The 20,746-nt window shown below is 40.5% G+C and overlaps 1 protein-coding gene across 2 annotated transcripts in view; it reads left to right on the top strand.

Moving 5' to 3' along the window:
• Window positions 1–20,746, top strand: part of ABCC1 (ATP binding cassette subfamily C member 1) — a 1,301,041-nt gene that overhangs the window by 801,572 nt on the left and 478,723 nt on the right. For both annotated transcript variants that reach the window (XM_044089159.1, XM_044089158.1), the window contains exon 18: window positions 9,214–9,381. In XM_044089159.1, the coding sequence (XP_043945094.1) occupies window positions 9,214–9,381 (168 nt within the window). The remainder of the gene's footprint in view (window positions 1–9,213; window positions 9,382–20,746) is intronic.

Here is a 20,746-nt window from a genome sequence, read left to right as displayed (position 1 = left end):
GTGTTCTGTCCTTTGGCCATCTTATCCGTCTTACCACATGGTATCTCTGTGTAAGCATTTACTTCATTGATTATGCATTCGTTAATCAAGTTTGCTAAAATGTGTTTATTGTCCTTACAAATTAGACTCAACGGGCTGCAGGGCTAGTAGTAGACCACCTTTATGGAGTGGCATCACCAGTGCTGTAAATTTACTTCTGGAACTGATTAAATAGGTTATGGAGAGGATCCATCAGTGCATGTTTAGTACTGTTTTAACACACAGGCCACTATGTTACAAGGTTCCATACAGGGAAGTGTTCTAGTGTTTAGCCATACTTTCAGTATATGTTCATTAGTGATGATGGGGAGTTTAGGATAGTTGGGAATCCTAGGGCTTTTCTCTTGGGAGTGAAATTTGCACTAAATTTATTTGTTAGTATATTGAAAATGCTCACCAGGTCCAAATAGGTTTAGACATTTAGTATGAGTTATGTACCTTGTTGAATGTTTCTGTAGTGTTATAACATAGCTAAAGAATGTAGCAAAAAATGTTGAAACTTCATGGATGCATAAATGAAAACATCAGATAATTAAATAAAAAGCAACACCACCAACAATATCCACTGAAGAAACATATGGAAAAATGACCACTGTAAAATTGTCAATCTTTTAATAAAATATGAAACAGGAGTATGAACCAAGCTTGACAATTGTACAGTGGGCATATTTTCCTTGTGGTTGTTCAGTAGACATTGTTGGTGGCATTGTTTGTTTTTTATAACTAAAGAAGGATTTGTAATTATCCATGGCATCAGATTCAACCTCAGCTCATGGGATGCTTTAGTAGATACAATTGTTCTTTTTTTATTTTTAGTCGCATTTCTAATATTAAAATAACTGTAGAATTAATAGAAAACAAAAAATACTACATGGACTTCATTATTTAAATGTTTTATTCACTTGGCAACAGTCTTCCAGGGAAAATAAAAACACAAGATAAAATGCCACAGTGGAATACATTAAAAAATGAAATGATGACCTACATTAATTTTCAATAAATAGTCTATATAAAATATCTTCCAGTTACATCCATAATTCAGTGCAAATGCAACCAGTGTATTAAAGTTAAGAGCAAAGGTATCCTGCTTAAATTGTAAATGTCAGTATGAGGAAACAGTTAAGTCATTTCCAGTGAACTTAATCAGTAATACAGATATTAAATCTACTAACCTCACCTGTATGTTTAGTTCTAAATTGTGCAGCATGAGATCTACGTTTTTGTAGTGTATTACTAAGATGTCACTTCATTCTGGCAGTAAAAGTTCTTTTGGCTTATCCTATATAGAACAAGTTGCAAGGCATCCAATAGCATAAATCACTATACTTGTTAAACATTTATAATGACCTCTTGCATCCAGCTTATGCCACAAACAAAAGAACACACACTGTACTATAACTGCAGGAAGCAGTGCCCCACTGGTTCAAACTATTAAATGAATAAAAAATTGATCTGGTGTATACCCGAGTTTTTTCTTTTTTGTAAATTTTAGTTATTTCCTATTGTATTTGAATCTAGATGGGATTGACATTTCTATATTTATTTATTTATGTGGCTGCAAAACTCATTTGCAAATCTACTCTCTAGGACTATGTCTAAGGTGATGTCAGTGAATGTGTGACCATGTCACAGTATTTCAGGTTTGTGCACTTTTTCATTGGATTAGGGAAAAGGTTATTAGTTTATGGTCTGACTTAATTGTAGAGGGGGTTACAAGTAGAGCTGGGTATGAGGACACTACATTTGTAAATACTAGATTAAGAATATTTTGTCATCTAATTGAGGTATTAATCTTGATCTGTTGAATTGTTATTTGATAGTCTTCCAGAATGGATGAGTTCTTATTCATGGAGAGTTATCTGTGACCGTTCAAAACCTGATATGAACTTACAGGTGTTATGGAAAGTGTTCTCTAACAATTGATTTTGTTTAGTGGAGTTTAACTTCCTTTTATGGATCTCTGGGAATCTGCCTAGAGGTGATATGATTTCTGACAAATACAAACAAATCACCCAGTTGCCATTGGGACTGAAGGGATGGTAGCTACCAACTCCAGGTATGGAGGGAGTGCTTTCTGGGCATTTAAAACAGGTTTCAGTGATTATGCATATAAGGATGCCTTCCAAATGAAATAGTGCCTCAAGGTCTGGCAGATTGTTGAGACTCCTGGCATTGAGCAGAGCCACCTTAATTTGATCCTTTTTTGATACCGATATGTTTGCTACACTGGAATGTTCATTAACTGAACTTTGCCTGAAAAAAGGAACTCTGAGGGCAGCAAGAGCTATAACCAGTGTGCAGAAGCCTTTGAACGAGAGGCGCAGACCATACCTTGCAAATCACGTAGGACTGTCAAACATTTTTTCTTTGCTGACACGTGGAATTACACCGCTTATTTATCCATTCTTTGTATCTAGGCATCTTCCGTGGAGGATGGAAGATTCCACTCTGTGTCAGAGACTTGCCTTTATTTGTGACATGCAAAGAGCGCTCAGACATGGACCGCTCATCTCTGTCAGGATTTTTTGACTGAAGTCATTCATCCTCATAAGCACAACTACCATATCATGTATATGTTTTCTGATGCAACAGTCTAAGAGGCCTTGCATTACCAGGCTATAATTCATATCACACTTTTTGGCCACCTAACCTGGACCGAGACACTAAAGGCAGAGGCGTGTCCATATTTATTAAGGATAGCCGCACCTCCAGGCTCGTTGCTCAGCGTAATGCATCTGAGATTATCCAAGTGCAACTAACTCTGGGCAAGACCACAATGCAAATTGTAGCTTGTTACAGATCCCCCACCATGCCCCAAGATTCCCACTCCTCATTTTCTTGATACACTGGAAAATATTAGAGTACAACCTAACACCTTAATAATGGGCAATTTCAACTACCCTACCATTAACTGGGAAAACTATTTGTGTACCAACTCTTTTGCTCAACGTTTTCTGGAATTCATAAAGTCCAGCGCCTTGGATCAACTTATCCACACCCCCACCAGGGGCAGCAATATGCCAGACCTGGTCATTACCAACATGGGCAACCCATGTTCTACACCAGAGGTCAGTTCCTTGTTGGTTAGATCTGACCACAAGCTAATCACCCAAGACATCTACATCCCGTCCCCACCCCTGCACATTAGGGAAACCACCGTAAACATTTTCTGCAAAGCCAACTTCACACTTCTTAAGACAGAAGTGGCAAACTTTATAACACCCATGGAGATGGACAATAGAGATATCACTGCTGAAATCCTACACAAATGCACTTTATAAGCACTTACACGAGTGCATGGATCATGCAATCCCTAACGGAACCAAGATGCTATCCTCCAAAAAAAGGAAGCCAATCTGGTGGTCCCCTGCCATAAACAAACTCTACAACAGAAGAAAGAAACTGTTGCAAAACAGAGTAAAATCCCATGATTGGAGGAACTCCCTGGTCAGCCTCAGTAAAAAGCTGAGATCCCTCATAAAATCCTCCACAGCTAGTTACAAAAACAGAATCGCCACTGATTCTAAAGACAACCGCAAAGCATTCTATAGCTATGTCAAGAATCTCAATGACAACACTCAGATCTGCTCTGAGTTACAGCACAATGGCACTAAATATACAGAACCAACTGATATTGCCAACATCCTTGCAGATCGGTTCAGTGCTAACTTTACCCCCCACCCCCACCCCACCCCCTAAAGGGCCCATCTCTGTACCAGAAGAATAAAAAGTTCCTGTAATGGCTGCACAGGTAAAAGCCACACTCTCCAAAGCCAAGAACACAGCATCCATGGGATCTGACAGCATCCCAGGCTGCGTTCTACATGAAGTACAGAACGAACTGGCACCGCACCTAAGTATCATGTTCAATTATAGCCTCACCTCAAGCTTTGTGCCTACTGAATGGCACACAGCGAAGGTTATCCCACTCTACAAAGGGGGAGCCACCACAGACCCCAGGAACTACTGCCCCATTAGCGTGATGAGCCTGGTTTGCAAGGCTATGGAACGTATCATCATGGAACTTGTAAATAATGACATTGGTAATCTCTAAACTCTGGACCCCACCCAGTTTGGGTTTGTAAAAGGCATATCATGTCTCCTAAACATGATAGACTTCTTTGAAGTGGTCACCAAAGCTGTAGATGAGGGTAAGGTGGTTCACACAGTCTATCTAGATCTCGCCAAGGCTTTTGACACCATCCCCCCCACTCTGGAATTATAGATAAACTCACTAAACTAGGTATAAATCCCTGTGTCACAAGATGGGTTGTGAACTGGTCTCACTGACAGAACTCACACTGTGAAAGTACCATACTCCAAAGCCGACTTCAGACCAGTGACAGGTGGTGTACCACAGGGTTCAGTCCCGGGTCCTCTCCTGTTTGGTATCTACTTCCCAGAAGTACAGGCTAACACAGAAGGTCTTTGGCTAATGAAGTTCGCAGATGACTGCAAACTAGGAGCCATAATCGAAACTCCTAACGATGTGGACATCCTACAAAAGGGCTTCAATGAGACACATGCCTGGTGTCAAAGCCATGGCCTCAAACTCAATGCCAAAAAGTGCATCCCTTTTGGTAAAAACTCTGTACCCATGAACTACCACATAGGCGGTAGTCTACTTAACACCGAAAGTGTGATAAGAGACCTTGGGACACAGGTGGATAGTAGTCTCTCCTTTGACAATAACATCGCCACAGTAGTCAGGAAATCCTTCTACATGGCGCACCTCATCACAAAAGTTTTCTCATTCAGGAACAAAAGAGGTCATTGTTCCCCTCTACTTGTCACTCAGACCAATTATAGAGTACAACGCCCCTTTTGGTATGTACCTCACAAAGACATCGACAACTAGAAAGGCTGCAGAAATACCTCACAAAGAGGATTAACAGCCTCAAACAGATGCCCTACGCAGACGGTCTCAAAAACTCCAGCTTTACTCCGTTGCATATCACCTACTCGGAGGCAATCTCTGCCTAACATACAAAGCTATGTCAAACACAAAGATGATGGACATGCTCCACTTAAAGAAATCCCAGTCCCTCCGAGCTACACGCTCTAGGGACCTAAACATTGTCACCACAATAAACAGAACATGCTGGAGGGATAGATTCCTGTCCCAGAGACTTCCCATACTCTGGAACAAACTACCTATCTATATCAAACAAAGCTCCTCATTAGCACTCAAGAAAAATCTTGATGATTTGGTAGGAGATAGGAAATTAACCCTGGGGATCACTTCTGTGGCTCTGCTTGACAGGGGCACAGGAAAATAAGTTTCTTGGGTGGGGAAAACCAGGGTACCTTTTTGACTAGGCTTATATAGGCCCTAGGGCCAATAGCCTAGTACCTACTGAACCTATGAACATCTATGATCTTGGCACATGAAAAGCACCTTACTGTCACCCTGTATTTGTTCAGCCTAGTGAGTGGCAGACTGCCTCACTCTGGAATCATCAGTCACTGAAACATTTTTGTTGCGGAGTGCCCATTGTTAAAGGTGAGATGGTATGTGATGTAGTGTTTGATTTAGATTTTTATTGAAATTTAGTCCTTGTGGTCTAGGAGGCATAGGAAAAGAATTCTTTATAGTGTCAGCTTATAACATTATATTGTGCCACAGGTAGGGGTGTAGCATGTGGTGTGTCGTATGATATTATATTGTGCCAGGGCTGGGGATTTAGCATTTATGTTAGTGCAGTGCTAGCTAGCAGTCTGCTCATTCTTTGTGAGCCTGAGGCCTCCGTATCTTTTAAATGTTTGCACCTATCACAAACTCATTTATTTGTGTTTGGTGTAAGATTTCATTATCTCTGAGCATAAAGCAGTTGCTATTGCTACACTGATTTAGGGCACCTAATGCTGTAAGATTGGCAGCAGAGGGGGATCTAGTGTTAAGTAAAACTTGATTTGATTTATAGAGAATTAGAGCTTAAAATAGATTTGTATGGTCTATTAACAATTATCAGTTAAGGAATGAGTTATTTAGTTTAGTATGAATGCCTGTTTAGATAAATACGTAACTTCGGTTTAAATGCGTCTCTAATAAGCATAGCTGAGGAGCCTTGCATGACGGTAGTATTGAGCTTATTTTATGGTGGCCTTGGAGCACGTTGCACAATATAGCTCGGCTAGGGGGTATGAGCTACTTTTTGGGTGCTAGGAGCTTGTCTGTGCATGTTATGCAGCTGCATACAACTTGCTGGACCTGTACATAATAGACTATTCACTGATAGGAGCTGGGCGAGTTTGTTATACTTGGAAAAGTTACAAATGAAAGTGCCCTTGTCAAGTTTGTCATACTAGGAAAATTGCACGTTGCAATTGTGCCTTTCCTTTTGTTCCTAACCTTGGACAAATTCAATTTTTCTTCAAAAAAGTTCTTAAAGCTTTTGGCTCTTTTTTCTGTAAAAAGAGGTTTATTTCCGATAATTTCTGTAATATAAGGAGCTCTTCTACAAAGATTTCAATTGTTGGTTATTATATTTGTTATAACACTGGAATCCAAACTAGTTTTGCAAGGATGCATACTACTAAAATGCAAATCTAAAATGTTTTCCAGTATAATATGGTGTCTTTTGATGGAATTGTTGGATATTATTTTGAGTTACAATTTCCTTCGTTTATGTCAATGAGACATTCTCTTGCAAGTCTAGATTTGTGGTTTATTTAGTATTCTGCACAACATATAAATGTTATTACATTGGAAGAGCAACACGTGACTTAAACACGATAATGTATGAACATAAGTATGCCATTTCTATAGGATGACAAAAAGAATGTATTAGCTAAGTATTTTAAATCTGGAAACTGTAAGTTTGATTTTAAGTTCTTAGTTTTAGAAGCTTTAAAAAATGTAGAAATATTCTTTAACCCTGAAGACGAATTAGGATGGCTTGAATATAAGTGGCATGTAAAATTAAATGTATGCCATTTTCCAGGCTTGAATAATAGGGAAAGAGTCCATTATGTTTTTGAAACGCAAAGGGTTAAAATACTGAGCAAGCCTGTCGTGACTTACTAATTGGTTATTTAAACGTTTTGTAATTGTATTCACTTCAGTCTGAAGAAGTCTTTTTTTGAGACCAAATCACTTACTGAAGTTCTGCTACTATTAAAGTGGATTTTTCTTCATGGGTTTTATTTTCTTTCTTTTGGATTGTTTGGTTAAACCAAAACTGAATTTCACTGTTTTTCGTTGAATACTGGGAAAAGTTACAAATTTCACTGTTTTTCGTTGAATACTGGGAAAAGTTACAAATTAAAGTGCCATTTTCTGTGGAATACTTGTTTCAGCCCCATTACACTAAGTGTATTATAAAATAAATGAGAAAATAAAAGAACTAGTGAAAAGCAGCTAAACCTGTAGCCATTAGTGTATTCTTCTTCACCAGAATTACAGCAGTTACTGTACTACTAGAATAACCTCTACAAGATGTACATGACTCGTATACCTGGCCAAAACTGGCTGTTTGCCATAACTTTGAAAAGTGACTTAAAACCCCATTTGAAATGCAGGAAACTTCATTTAATAGATGTACCTTCAGATTCAGAAAAAGCACAGTAAACGTGCAGAAACCACTCAAAACTGATTTAAATAGCTAGTTGCAGCACAGAAACCACTTGAAATACAGTGCAAACTATTAAGATAACTTCATTTAATAGCTTTAACTTTAAATTCACAGAAAACACAGCAAAAAATAACAGACCTACTATCACTAGGAAACCGGTTCTGAATTCTCTCTCTAAGACCAAGAGCACTGCACTGATGGGCCCTGACAGTATCCCAGACTGTCTTCTGAATGACATAACATGATCTAGCAGGCAGTCAGTAATCACTGTTTCACCATAGCCTCCAAACTGGCTTCTAGCTTCAGGAGTGGTGAACAGCAGCCATCATCCCGCTGCACAAAAATAGGCCACCTACAGACCCGTAAGTCTCAGTAGTCTTGTATGCATTGCTATGGAAATGATCAATAATGACATTGGAAACCTCCAGACACTGAACGCAACCTAGATTGGTTTCATCAAGGGCACGTTATGTCTTCTCAACCTGATGGACTTCTTTGAGAGGGTCACTAAAGCAATGGATGAGTGCAAAATGATTCATACTGCCTACCTTGACTTAGCCAAGGCATTTGGCACAATACTTCACTTGAACAATTTTTGACAAACTCAGGAGGCTTGGGTATAAACCATTATGTTACCCTGTTGATAGCCAGCTGGCTCACAGACAGGACCAAGGAAGTTGGAAACGGGGAGTCCACATTTATCAAGAAGCAAGTCCCAAGTAGAATCACTCGGGGGTCAGTCATGAGACCACTCCTTTTTGATGTCTATTTCTTTGAAGTTCAAGGCAACCATCAGGGGCTCTGGCTAACCAAATTTGCATACAATTGCAAATTAGGAGCAGTTGTGGAATCACCTACAGATACTAATATTCTCCAAGAAAGACTGACACAGACAAATAACTGGTGTCAGAGCCATGGGCTAAAACTAAATGCCAAGAGATGCATAGTGGTATCCATTTGGAAGGCAAACACCCCTGGTAACTATCATATTGACAACACACTCGTAAGAGTTGACTGAGTAGTCAGGGACTTGGGGACAGACAAGCAATTTAGGTTTTGACCATCGTGCGACTATGGTAGTGAGGAAATCATTCTGTGCTGTGCAACTTATAAAGGTATAGCATCTAGGTCGGGGGGGGGGTCAATGTTCCTCTGTAGTCAGCATTCATCAGACCTATCATTGATGTTAGGGTGTTTATAACCTGCTTAGTTTGCTTACATAGCATTTGTCCGCACCCCAAAAAATTCTGTTTCTGCATCATATACACTGGTAATACTCTGTACTGTTTGATTGGAGGGGGAGATGCGGAAGTTGTTACCCAGTACAGTTAATGACAGTGGTCTGAGATGCCATCAAACAAAACTTACCAGTGAGCCTAGTACTTAACTTTCTATGTTCTTTTAAATGTTAAGTGTTCGTCATCAGTTAACTTCTGCGCATTTGTTGTGTTTGACATCAAGTATATTTGAATGTAATTGCTTGTTATATAACATAAGTAAACAAAAGGAAGCATTCTTCACTGGTTGATCATTATTTAACTGTAATATTCATAGTAATTTATTTTCTTTAGACTCAGCATTTTTTTTTTGTTTTAACTAGGGTGTAAATTTATCTGGAGGCCAAAAGCAGAGAGTAAGTCTTGCACGGTCCGTATATTGGAATTCGTCTGTTTACTTACTTGATGATCCTTTGTCTGCTGTGGACGCCCATGTTGGAAAACACTTATTTGAAAATGTCATTGGACCAAAAGGCTTATTGGGTAAAAAGGTAAAATGTAATTCTTTGTAAATTATTCTTTTAAAGGCAGCAAAGAGTCTTAATATATTGTGTTCTGTATTGTAGTTGAAACCATTGTCTTTGTTGTGTTACTGTATGATAGCTTAGGCAGGGTGCTGCTTTGGCATTAAGTATTGAGAAATTAGAGCATTTAGTTCTGTTGCAATTGTAGTAACTTTGACTAAATTTACATTTTGACCAGAGTTGTGTGGTGCCAGTGATGTGGGTGAACAGTAAATTGAAATCTTATCAATTTGTTCAGTTGGCTGTTAATTTGCACATTATGTAGGGGAATGTCCTGTACAAGAATGTTGAGTTAATGTGAACTGGTGCCAGAGCCATGGCCTCAAGCTAAACGCCAAAAAGTGTATAGTCATCCCCTTTGGCAAAAACAAAGTGCCCACAAATTACCACATAGGTGGTAATCCAGTAAGTATAGAAGAAGTAATTAGGGACCTGGGGACCCAAGTTGATAGCAATCTCTCATTTGACAACCACGTGGCCAAAGTGGTTAGAAAAACATTTTATATAGCCCACCTAATCATGAAGGGATTCACATCTAGATCAGGGGAGGTCATCGTGCCTCTTTACTCATCCCTCATCAGGCCCATAATTGAGTACAATGCCCCTTTTGGGATGTACCTTACCAGACACCTGCAGCAACTGGAAAGACCCCAAAAGTACCTCACCAAGAGGATCAAGGGGCTCAAACAGATGCCGTATGCTGCCCGGTTAAAGAAACTCCAGCTCTACTCAGTGGCATACCGCCTGCTCAGAGGCAATCTGTGCCTGACGTATAAAGCCATGTATAACCCGGAACTAATGGACATGCTGCACCACAGAAAATCCAAATCCCATCGAGCTACGAGCTCGAGGGACTTGAACCTCAGCACTGAAATAAATAGGACATGCTGGAGGGACAGATTCATAACACAGAGGCTCCCTTCACTCTGGAATAAAATCCCAGTCCAGGTTAGGCAGAGTCCCCTCATTGACTCTCTTCAAGAGGAATCTTGATGAGTGGATGGGAGATCGTAGGTTTACCCCGGGTATCACTTCTGTGTCACTGTTAGACAGAGGCACAGTATATTAACCTTGAAAAAGGGAATAGCAAAATTAATTTAATATGGGTGGCGAAAGCCATGCACACTCTGGCTAGGCTTATAAATGCCCTGGGGCAGATAGCCTAGTATGAACCTATGAATTGAGAGGTTTACCATGGCTTTTACATTCTCCCAGTTTCATAACTACCCTTGAAATCCTATTCATACCTTCCAATTGCTGGATATTCAGGCCTTTTGTCAGATCTGAACCAGCAAAACTAGTGTTCCAGCCTCAAGCTCTTTTAATTTTTTCTCTCCCACAGTGCAGCTTCCTTCCCTAGATTTTGTTTGCTACCATAGTGAACGGTCGCAATCTTAACGCAAAGCTAAGTGCTCCACCTAAAACACTTATTTTTGCTGTTTTTGGCAATTGCTATTTCAAACTTAAATTTTTACTAGAGCTACTTAGAACTTTTCTCGTGTATTGCTAGGCATTTCTTCTGAAGATATTTAAAGAATTTATACTCCTTTCTCTTCCACGTTGAGTATTTGGCAGACTTGCAGATTTCTTTTTGTGTTCTAAAAGCATATATTTTTTCTGGTTCAGGTGGTGCTGCAGTAGCGTTGTCGCCTCACAGTAAGACGGGAGTTTGATTCTCAGCTAAAGCGTCTTCTGCGTGGAGACGTGCGTGAATGGGCATACCTTCGTTGAAGGTTGTGCATCAGGGCTGGTAACTCTGCACGTAAAAATCAACTACCAATCATTAGCGGACCGGAGTTCCACTGTGGCGACCCCTAGCCGGGAAAAGCCGAAAGACACAACATCTATTAGCTAGTAAGTTAAAGATAGTGCTCTCTGACTGTTGTGCACTTGTATTTTGTTATGATAACTAGTTCTTCAACACGGATAGCGAGAAGAGCTTCAAGAAGTGTTTGCAATGTGGCCACAAATTCTGAATACCCGTGAGTTGTGTTGGTTATAGGCCTCGCCTTCCAATTCCCTATACATCATTTTTTATAATGACAAGAGTTTTGCCATGCATATATCCATTCTTTATTCCAAAAGTTGTGACCGACACAAATTTTAATCAGTCTGTACATTCAGCTGTATTTTTTTCTGAACCATTCCAACAGCAGACAATATGTTCTCCACTCCCTAGATGTTAACGGGCAACTAAGATTTTATCACAATAGAACTAAACCCTTCATGAAAGATTCTCAGCCCTTTGACACAAATAAGCTGGAAATAACTTCCCATTCCAGTTGGTTATCTGACTGCATTTCCTTTGTTTATTCTATGCAAAATAAACCATTTTACCATTCAAGCCAAAAGCTCATTCTACTAGATCTGTTGCTATTTCCTTAGTTTTCTTCAAGAATTCTTCAGCTGATGAAATTTGTGCTGCAGCATCCTGGTCTACATTGTTATCTTTGCCAAGCATTATAAACTAGATGATATTTCCAGGTGTAGGGTTTCCTTTGGGGGCCAGTATCCTCAAAGGTCTCCTGTCATACCACCACTCAAGTCATTGATAGCTTGTAACCCTGATCCATCAATTGGATCGGACTAATGGGATGAATAGGATATGGTCGTTATGTACTTAACATAATGCCAGATCATTTAATCTATGCCCATTCTATACAACTTCCCTCCCTCCTTTCCCTTTCCAAATCCATTCCTGAGGTTCTGGAAGACCATATGAATCCTTCTTCAGCATTTCCTCTTTTTGGCCAGCTTTTGTGACTTTTTTTTTGAAAAAGTCCACTAAGTTTTTTGGGAAGATGTGCCTTTGTTGAAGCCAAACTGGGATGAACAGTTTTTGAGGTTTCCTATGTCTTATCGAAGTAATCAATTTTTTCATGGCTTTTACATATGAGGCTGGTCAGACTTGTGAGTCAGTGATCGCATGGGTCAGTGGATAGCCCTCCTTTGTGCAGGGCCATGACCGTTGGCGTCCTCCATTCACTTGGTACAAACCTCTTTGGAAGCTGAGGTTAAACAGTGCACTTAGGGCCGAGTCCCTAGATGCTGTATATTTTGGCCTATGAGAGTACCTTCAGTACTTGGTCCTGCATGATAGCTGGGTGTGCATGGGTTTCTGATGTTTCTTGTAAGATTACCTGGGAAAAAGAGGGGTGAAGTTTATCAACCAGAAGGTTTGCTGTATCCACAGCTTATTTTTTTTTTTTAATTTCTTCGTCTTTTGGGTTTCTAATACCATGACCGGGAATGGATCCCAGTCCTAAGTCAAAGTATGATTAAATTTCATAAAATTAGTATTGTTTCAGTCTTTGTTAGCCAGAAGTCCTTTTCACAGCACCTGCAATGTGCTCAGTAATGACTCCTCCTGCAGTTTGTATGGAGTTGTGTGCATCGGTAACGTATCTAAGTGCAATTGTAATTTCCTTTTGATAAGACACGTTGCTCATACTACTATTGTAACTGTCTGCATGTCCTTCTTCCACATTGCCCTCATTTCTGCCTGCAAATCCTAGTATTTTATGACTGTGTGTGTCTCTGTACATAAGGCACTGTAGTGACTGGGTGTAACAGTTTCAATGATCAGAGCTATTTATGTTTTCTTTTCATGGACTACTATATCTAGTTTTCTGGCATCTATTTTTTGAACTGTTGGTAACGGGTGACCCATGTGATATAAACTTCATTTTCTGTAATGCTTTGTGGCTCATGTTTTCAGTTACTTTGATATTATATTTCCACAATCCCCAGTGCAACAGTCTTGCCACGTTATTATGCCTTTCAGTATACAGTCCTTCTGCCATTAGTATATCACAGCCTGCAACAAGATGCGACCGTTTCCAAATCCGTTTTACAAAACCTACATTTGTCCATTTCTCCCACATGTTCAATAGACTTTGCAAACCAATGTGTACGTAGTCCACTATCTTGGACTGCCAATATTAACCTTTCTTCTTTTGGTTTAAATTCACCTCTCCTTAACCATTCCTGCATTTGAATCCTGATCGCCATGAGGTTGTTCCAAGAGTTTTCTATACTTGCAACTATATTTATGAATTTTCCACATTTGTTACCTTCTCATCTGGTCCTTCACGTTATATTCTTTCTTTTGTTTTTTGGCACATTCATTTGCTGCCTGATTTTTATCTACTTTTGGTTCGATTTCCATTACCGCTTGACACCGATATGCTTCTGCTAAACTAAGCACAGAAGTCATTGTAGACTTTATTCACTTCATGTTTCAAAACTTTCACTATGTTTAGGATTTCTGAGGTCAGCAGATATGTATGCAGTCCCACGATGACAGGTCAATAAATGTAATCAGTTTCGAGGAGGCCCATACCTCCTTCAGAATGTTAAGTATATAATCTTGGTGTGCACTGATTTTTATAAATCAACTGATGAGCATGAAGCATCCTTCTTGTTTTCCTGTCCAGCCTATCCAACAGTTGGGTCAGTCAGTCACTAAAAAACTAAGTTAGGACAGGAAGAGCAATTTGGTTTATAGCTTTGGGTATGTTCTTGGATGTCAGTGCTGTTTTCGGTATTAAAGTCTTCTGAAATATTCCTAAGTTTTATTCACATTTGTTCATGTTTTATTGTTGATCCTTCATCAGTTCCCAAATATTTGTATGCTCCCTCTTGCTCAAGTTCTTTTATATCACATTTCTGTCCCAGACTGATGTTTTCTTGGTGTTGCAGCTTTTATGCTTTAAGGGTTGCTTTTGCACATTTATCAAGACCAAATTACATTCTTATTTCATCTCAAAAAGTTGTGACCATTTGCAGTTGTTCTTTCAATTCCTCATCTGATGAACTATACAATTTAAATCTACAAAAAGATAAGTCTTTACACTTTGTTGTTTTCTGGAAGCCATATTGTAGCCATGACCTAATCTGTTAAGGAGACAGCTTAATGTGTTAAGGGCAAGGCAAAAGAGTAGTGGTGACAGAGAGTCACCCTGGAATATCCCCCTTTGAATTTTTATCCCTGGAATAATAATTTGTCCTTTATCATGGCTTAACTGCAAAGTTGTTTGCCACTGTTTCTTGGTTGCTGTAATGTAGTTGATCAGTGTAGGTTGTATTTTATAGGTTCATAGATTATTACTAGGCTAACTTCCTATGTGGGCCATTTTAAGCCTAGCTAAAACATGAGAATCAAACCCTGCACTTTGTGTCTGGAAGGTAAACACCTTAACCATATTTACTGCATTTTTTATGATCTGCACTTAAAAGTACACTTTAGTCGAAATTAGTCTAATTCAAGTCGAAAAGTGTTTGTTTGCTGTTTAATTTAATTGTTTGGCTGCCCACTAAAGTGTGCTAGCCTGTACTACTGACTTATTGCCTTTTCTGCATTTCTGTGTGTTTCTATTTAAAAACAAAAAACAAAAAAATATTCCTTGTTTTCCTGCCTCTCCTAAACTAGTTAGGCCAGTTTACAGGCCTTGCTGTATCCTGGGCTGTGTTGTAGTTCCTGTGTTGTCCATTGCCTTACTTGGATAGAAGGAAGTTTCTTAGCTCACCAGTGGGAGTGGGGAGCCTTGAATAGCCTACCTGTCCTTGAGGGAAGTGACCTCAGCACAAGAAGCTGTAGTAATTGGTCATTTTGGACCATTTCTAGCTCTTTTGAAGTTCCCTGGTTAAAATCTGCCTCTGGCATTTTTTTGAAGCCATATTGCCCAGACACAACTCCACGTGGTCCTGTTGAGTCTTCCTGGCTACAGAGAACTGAAAAAAAGCGACTGCTTTCCTGATTAAGTATCCTGCTGTTTTTTATATTTGTTTTACCTTCTACTGCTTACCTAGAGCAAGCTTTAACTGTTTTCATAGTTATTTACTGCATTTTTTATCTGCACTTAAAAGTACATTTTAGTTGAAATTAGTCTAATTCAAGTCGAAAAGTGTTTGTTTGCTGTTTAATTTAATTGTTTGGCTGCCCACTAAAGTGTGCTAGCCTGTACTACTGACTTATTGCCTTTTCTGCATTTAGTGCGGAGTTGCCACTAGAGCACCATCGGGCAGCGCCGGTTAGACAAGGTTGGACTATTTCTGGCTCCGTAGAGTTTGCTCTTCATTTTTTCCCTTAGAACTGCTCTACTTGTAATCTAAACAGTCTATTCTCTATCTGTAAAGCTCAGCACTTGTTCCTAAAGCATTTTTTAGTCAGGTAAAGCACTTCTATATTATACAAAGTACTTCACTAGCTTAAAACCCCCTTCAGTACCCACTTCCCTATAGGTCCTTTCTGACTCAGTTACACAGCAAACTTTTTCATTTCTTCTAGCATGTCAAAGGGTCAGTTGCTAGCATCCTCTCCTGCTCAGCTGGTGAATCTGGGAATACTGAGGCAAGGTTACAATTGCCTCATGTACACAGACAACCCTCTCCTCCTCCCACAAAACACAAATACATGCGAGAGATGCAACTATATAGCCAAACTGGAGGCTGAGCTCTCTCAACTCAGGACTGGCAAAACCAGACAGGAGGAGAAGGTAACCACACACACCATAAACCCAGTCTCACATAGAACTATCACAACTACAAATCAAACACATAAACACACAAAGACATACTCGGAGGCACTGAACAAAAATCTTCCAAAACAGCAGAGGCCTCCAAAGCAGACACCCAAACAACTGCCACCTCATGACATAACACAAGCAACACATAGATCACAAAGTCCGTGTGCAAATCAGTCACAGCCCTTAAGGCCAAACACAGTGCCAGACACACTTGTCATAGGTGACTCCATAGTCAGACACACTGACGTCCCACTCACCAGACTGAACAGGGAGAGGGTCACAGTAAGCTGCCTGTCGGGCGCTAGAGTCCGCCACATAACACAAGCACTCAGGTCACTCCACAGCAAGTACAAGTATGACTCAGTCATTGTCCATGCTGGTGTGAATGACCTGAGATGTACCTCCCTGGACTACATGAAAAGAGACATAGAGGAGCTCTCAGATTATGTAGCCCAGGCTGGTATGACCCTGACCCTGAGCAGTATCCTACCTTCACCAAGAATGATGCCACAATACAGAGACAAAATGATCAGTTTTAATAATTGGCTTAATTTCTGGTGTCATTCTAAGGGGATCCAATGTCTGTCTGCCTGGAATGACATGCTTGACAAGCCACGCTGCTTCGCAAGGGACGGCTTGCACCTGTCACCCCTGGGTTTCCGGATATTGGCAAAGGCTCTTGCCACCCCATAGTGCCTTTTTAGACAAGGCTCAAATTCTAAACCCACCGCCCTAGAAAACAATAATGGAAAAAAACTAAGGGTAATGCTGCTCAATGCCAGAAGTCTAAATCTGAAGATGCACGCCCTCGAAGCCCTCCTCAGTATGGAGAACATCGATGTCTGTGCTGTGACTGAAACTTGGTTCAAGGCTCCTGAGAGCACCCCGGCTCTATCAGGTTTTACCTCATATCATGCGTTCTGGCCCCAAAACCCGGACCGTACCACAAAAAGAGGGGGTCTATCCATATTCATCAAGGATACCCACACCTCCAGGCTGGTGGCAACTCACGAAGCATCAGAGACCATTCATGTGCAATTAACCATAGGCAAAACTGCTCTACAGTTTGTAGCATGTTACAGGCCACCCTCTCAAACTCAGGAACCCCACACAGCCTTCCTGAAGACACTGGAGAGTATAAATGTCTCTCCAAACACCATCATATTGGGTGACTTCAACTACCCAAACATAGACTGGGAACATTACTCAAGCCCCAATACCCTAGCCCAAAGGTTCCTGGAGTTCATAAACTCAAATGCTATGGAACAACTTGTCACCATTCCCACAAGAGGTGAAAATATACTAGACCTGATCATCACAAACATAGGGACAAAATGCTCCACACCGGAAGTATATCCCTCATTGGTGAGATCAGACCATAAACTAATCTCACTGGAGATCCACATCCCACCCCCACCCCCAACAAAAAGACCACAGTGAAGAACTTCTCAAAAGCCAACTTCACACTTCTTAAGACTGGTGTGGTATCCTTCAAGGCCCCTGAGCCATTGGAAACCACAACCCACGCTGCTGAATCCCTTACAAATGCTTTCTACGAGCACCTCCAGGATTGCATGGATCAAGCAATCCCAAATAAAATCATGACCCTTTCCACCAAAGGCAAGCACCCAATCTGGTGGACCCCAGCCATAAACAAACTTTACAACAAGAGGAGAAAGCTACTACAAGATAGAGCAAAATCCCTAAAAGGGAAAACATCTCTGATCAATACTAGTAAAAAACTACGATCATTCATAAAATCATCCAAGGCCAACTTTGAGAGAAAAATCGCCAAGGACTCAAAAGACAATCATAAGGCCTTCTTTAGCTATGTTAGAAATCTGGGTGGAAACTCCCAGATATGCTCAGAATTAGTCCAAAATGATACAAAAATCACTGAACCCACAGACATTGCAAACATACTGGCAGACAGGTTCAGTGCAAATTTCTCCTCCCTCCCCTCCAAAAGGAGAAATATCTATCCCAGCAGAGTGTAGCCTCCCAGTCATCTCAAATGCCCAGGTGAGAGCTGCTCTCTAAAGCTAAAAACACAGCATCAATGGGACCGGATGGTGTCCCCGGCTGTGTGCTACACAAACTCAATGAGGAACTAAACCCACACATAAGGCTGCTGTTTAATCTTAGCCTTACCACAGGATACGTACCCAAAGAGTGGCGTACGGCAACTGTGGTCCCACTCCACAAAGGCGGTGCTTCTACGGACCCTGGTAATTACCGCCCCATAAGCTTAGCAAGCCTGGTCTGCAAAGCTATGGAGAGGATCATAATAGAACTCATAAATAAAGACATAGGGGACCTACAGACATTGGATCCTACCCAGTTCGGCTTTGTCAAGGGCAGATCATGCCTCTTGAACTTGGTCGACTTTTTTGAAACAGTCACCAAGGCCATTGATGAGGGTAAGGCAGTTCACACAGCCTACCTTGACCTTGCAAAAGCTTTCGACACAATACCCCACTTGGGTATCATAGAAAAGCTTACCAGCTTAAATGTAAACCCATATGTCACAAGATGGGTTGCAAACTGGCTCAAGGACAGAACCCACAGGGTTAGAGTTGCTGGTGCCATGTCAGACTCCAAGCTGGTCACAAGCGGTGTCCCACAGTGCTCAGTCCTGGGCCCCCTCTTGTTCGGCATCTACTTTTCAGAAGTGCAGGCAAACGTAGGAGGATTGTGGCTGACAATGTTTGCAGATGACTGCAAACTGGGCGCCATAGTTGAAAATCCATCAGACACAGATATCCTTCAGAGAGGTCTCATAGAAACGGATAACTGGTGCCAGAGCCATGGCCTTAAGCTAAACGCCAAAAAATGTATAGTCATACCCTTTGGTAAAAACAAGGTAACCCCAAGTTACCACATAGGTGGCAATCCATTAAGCACAGAAGAGGTTATCAGGGACCTGGGGACCCAAGTTCACAGTAACCTTTCTTTTGACACTCACATTGCCAAAGTGGTTAGGAGGACCTTCTACATTGCCCACCTGATTATGAAGGGATTCACATCCAGATCAAGGGAGGTCATTGTTCCCCTGTACTCTTCACTTATCAGACCAATGATTGAGTACAATGCCCCATTCGGAATGTATCTTACCCGACACCTGCAGAAATTGGAAAGACCCCAAAAGTTCCTCACCAAAAGGATAAAGGGGCTCAAAAATATGCCATATGCTGCCCGACTGAAGAAACTCCAGCTCTATTCAGTCGCATACCGTCTGCTCAGAGGTGACCTGTGCCTGACATACAAGGCCATGTCCAACCCGGAATTAATGGACATGCTCCATTTCAAAAAATCCAAATCCACCAGAGCCACAAGAGCAAGAGACTTAAACCTCAACACAGATATAAATAGGACGTGCTGGAGGGACAGATTCATCACCCAGAGACTCCCTATGCTGTGGAACAGAATCCCGGTCCATGTGAGACAGAGCACCTCGCTGGCTCTGTTCAAGAGGAATCTTGACCAGTGGATGGGAGATCGTAGGTTTACCCCGGGGATCATCTCTGTATCACTGCTGGACAGAGGCACGGCAAACTAATGGGTATAGTATTCTTCAACCTAAGGGGTGGTGAAAGCCACACAACTCTGGCTAGGCTTATAAATGCCCAAGGGCAGATAGCCTAGTATGAACCTATGAACCATTATGCCAACCTCCCACCCCACATTTAAGTACTCTTTTATCCATGAACTTGAGATACTGTCAAATGCTTTTTGAAGTCTGTCCATGGAGATAGCTTGCAGGTTCGCTGTTAAGTATGAGTATTGTTTTTCCTATTAACCAGGCTGGTGTTGATTAGGGGTGTGCATATAAAGAGTTCTTACTCATAGCAAAATCTTCATGTAAGGGCATTAACCAGAACTTAGATACAGCATCTGGACCAGAGGTTTTCAATTTAGGAGCTTTTAACTTTGTTTCTATCTATTTGGCCATTACTTCATCCCATTTCATATCCTATATACTTAGCATCTTTTTTGTGTTCCTCAGGATCTTTGTAGGTATTTCTCCAAAATGTATCTCTCTATTCTTTTTTTGGTGGTATTTCATTTCCTTTTACCTTGTTTCCCAATTCTCTGTAAAACCTTTTTGGGTCATCAGTAAATTGCTTATTTTTGTACTTTTCCATTATATTTATCTGTGTACTAAGTTTTTCTGCCTGTGCTGATATTTTTAGTTTATTATTTGTGATAATGCAACATAGATCCTGATCTGATACTGTGTATTGGTTTTGTCACATCAAAGTTTATTATTTGTGATAATGCATGATCGATCCTGATCTGATTCTGTGTATTGCTTTTATCACATTGACCTTTCTTAGTATTTTTGTTAATCTGTTTCCTCTTCTGTACTGTTCTAACAGTGACACTTCTTGTCTTAATTGCTTTATAGTTTTATCTGTTCGCTGCTTACATGATCTCATTTGATTTCTCCCCTTACTACCCATTTTTTGTGGTGAGACTTTACCTGTTATTAATTTAGCTGCACAGTAATATATCTTATTTATGTCTGTTATATTGCATGAATATTGAGGGACTTTTCCTAATTAATGTGTTCATTTGTTTAATCAAACTTTTAACTTTTTGGGTTTTATTATCTTTTTGTAGTCTTTCTATCATTGATCGTAATATGTCTGTCCATCTCTATTAAATCAAGCAACTCTTTCAGGTCATTGCCTTCTAAACTGAGGGCAAATTGTTTGCTCTCCACTTCCTGTAGACATGCTGTAGAAAGTTCCAGAGCATCTTCCTGTGCCACATTCTCTTCATTTTCATCTTGTGTCATCCAT

This window comes from Protopterus annectens, chromosome 12.part0 (genome assembly GCF_019279795.1).
Source record: "Protopterus annectens isolate FY-2018-M chromosome 12.part0, PAN1.0, whole genome shotgun sequence".
Taxonomy (NCBI): domain Eukaryota; kingdom Metazoa; phylum Chordata; order Ceratodontiformes; family Protopteridae; genus Protopterus; species Protopterus annectens.
The sequence above is the reverse complement of the archived record's forward strand: the minus strand, read 5'-3'. Positions and strand labels throughout refer to the sequence as shown.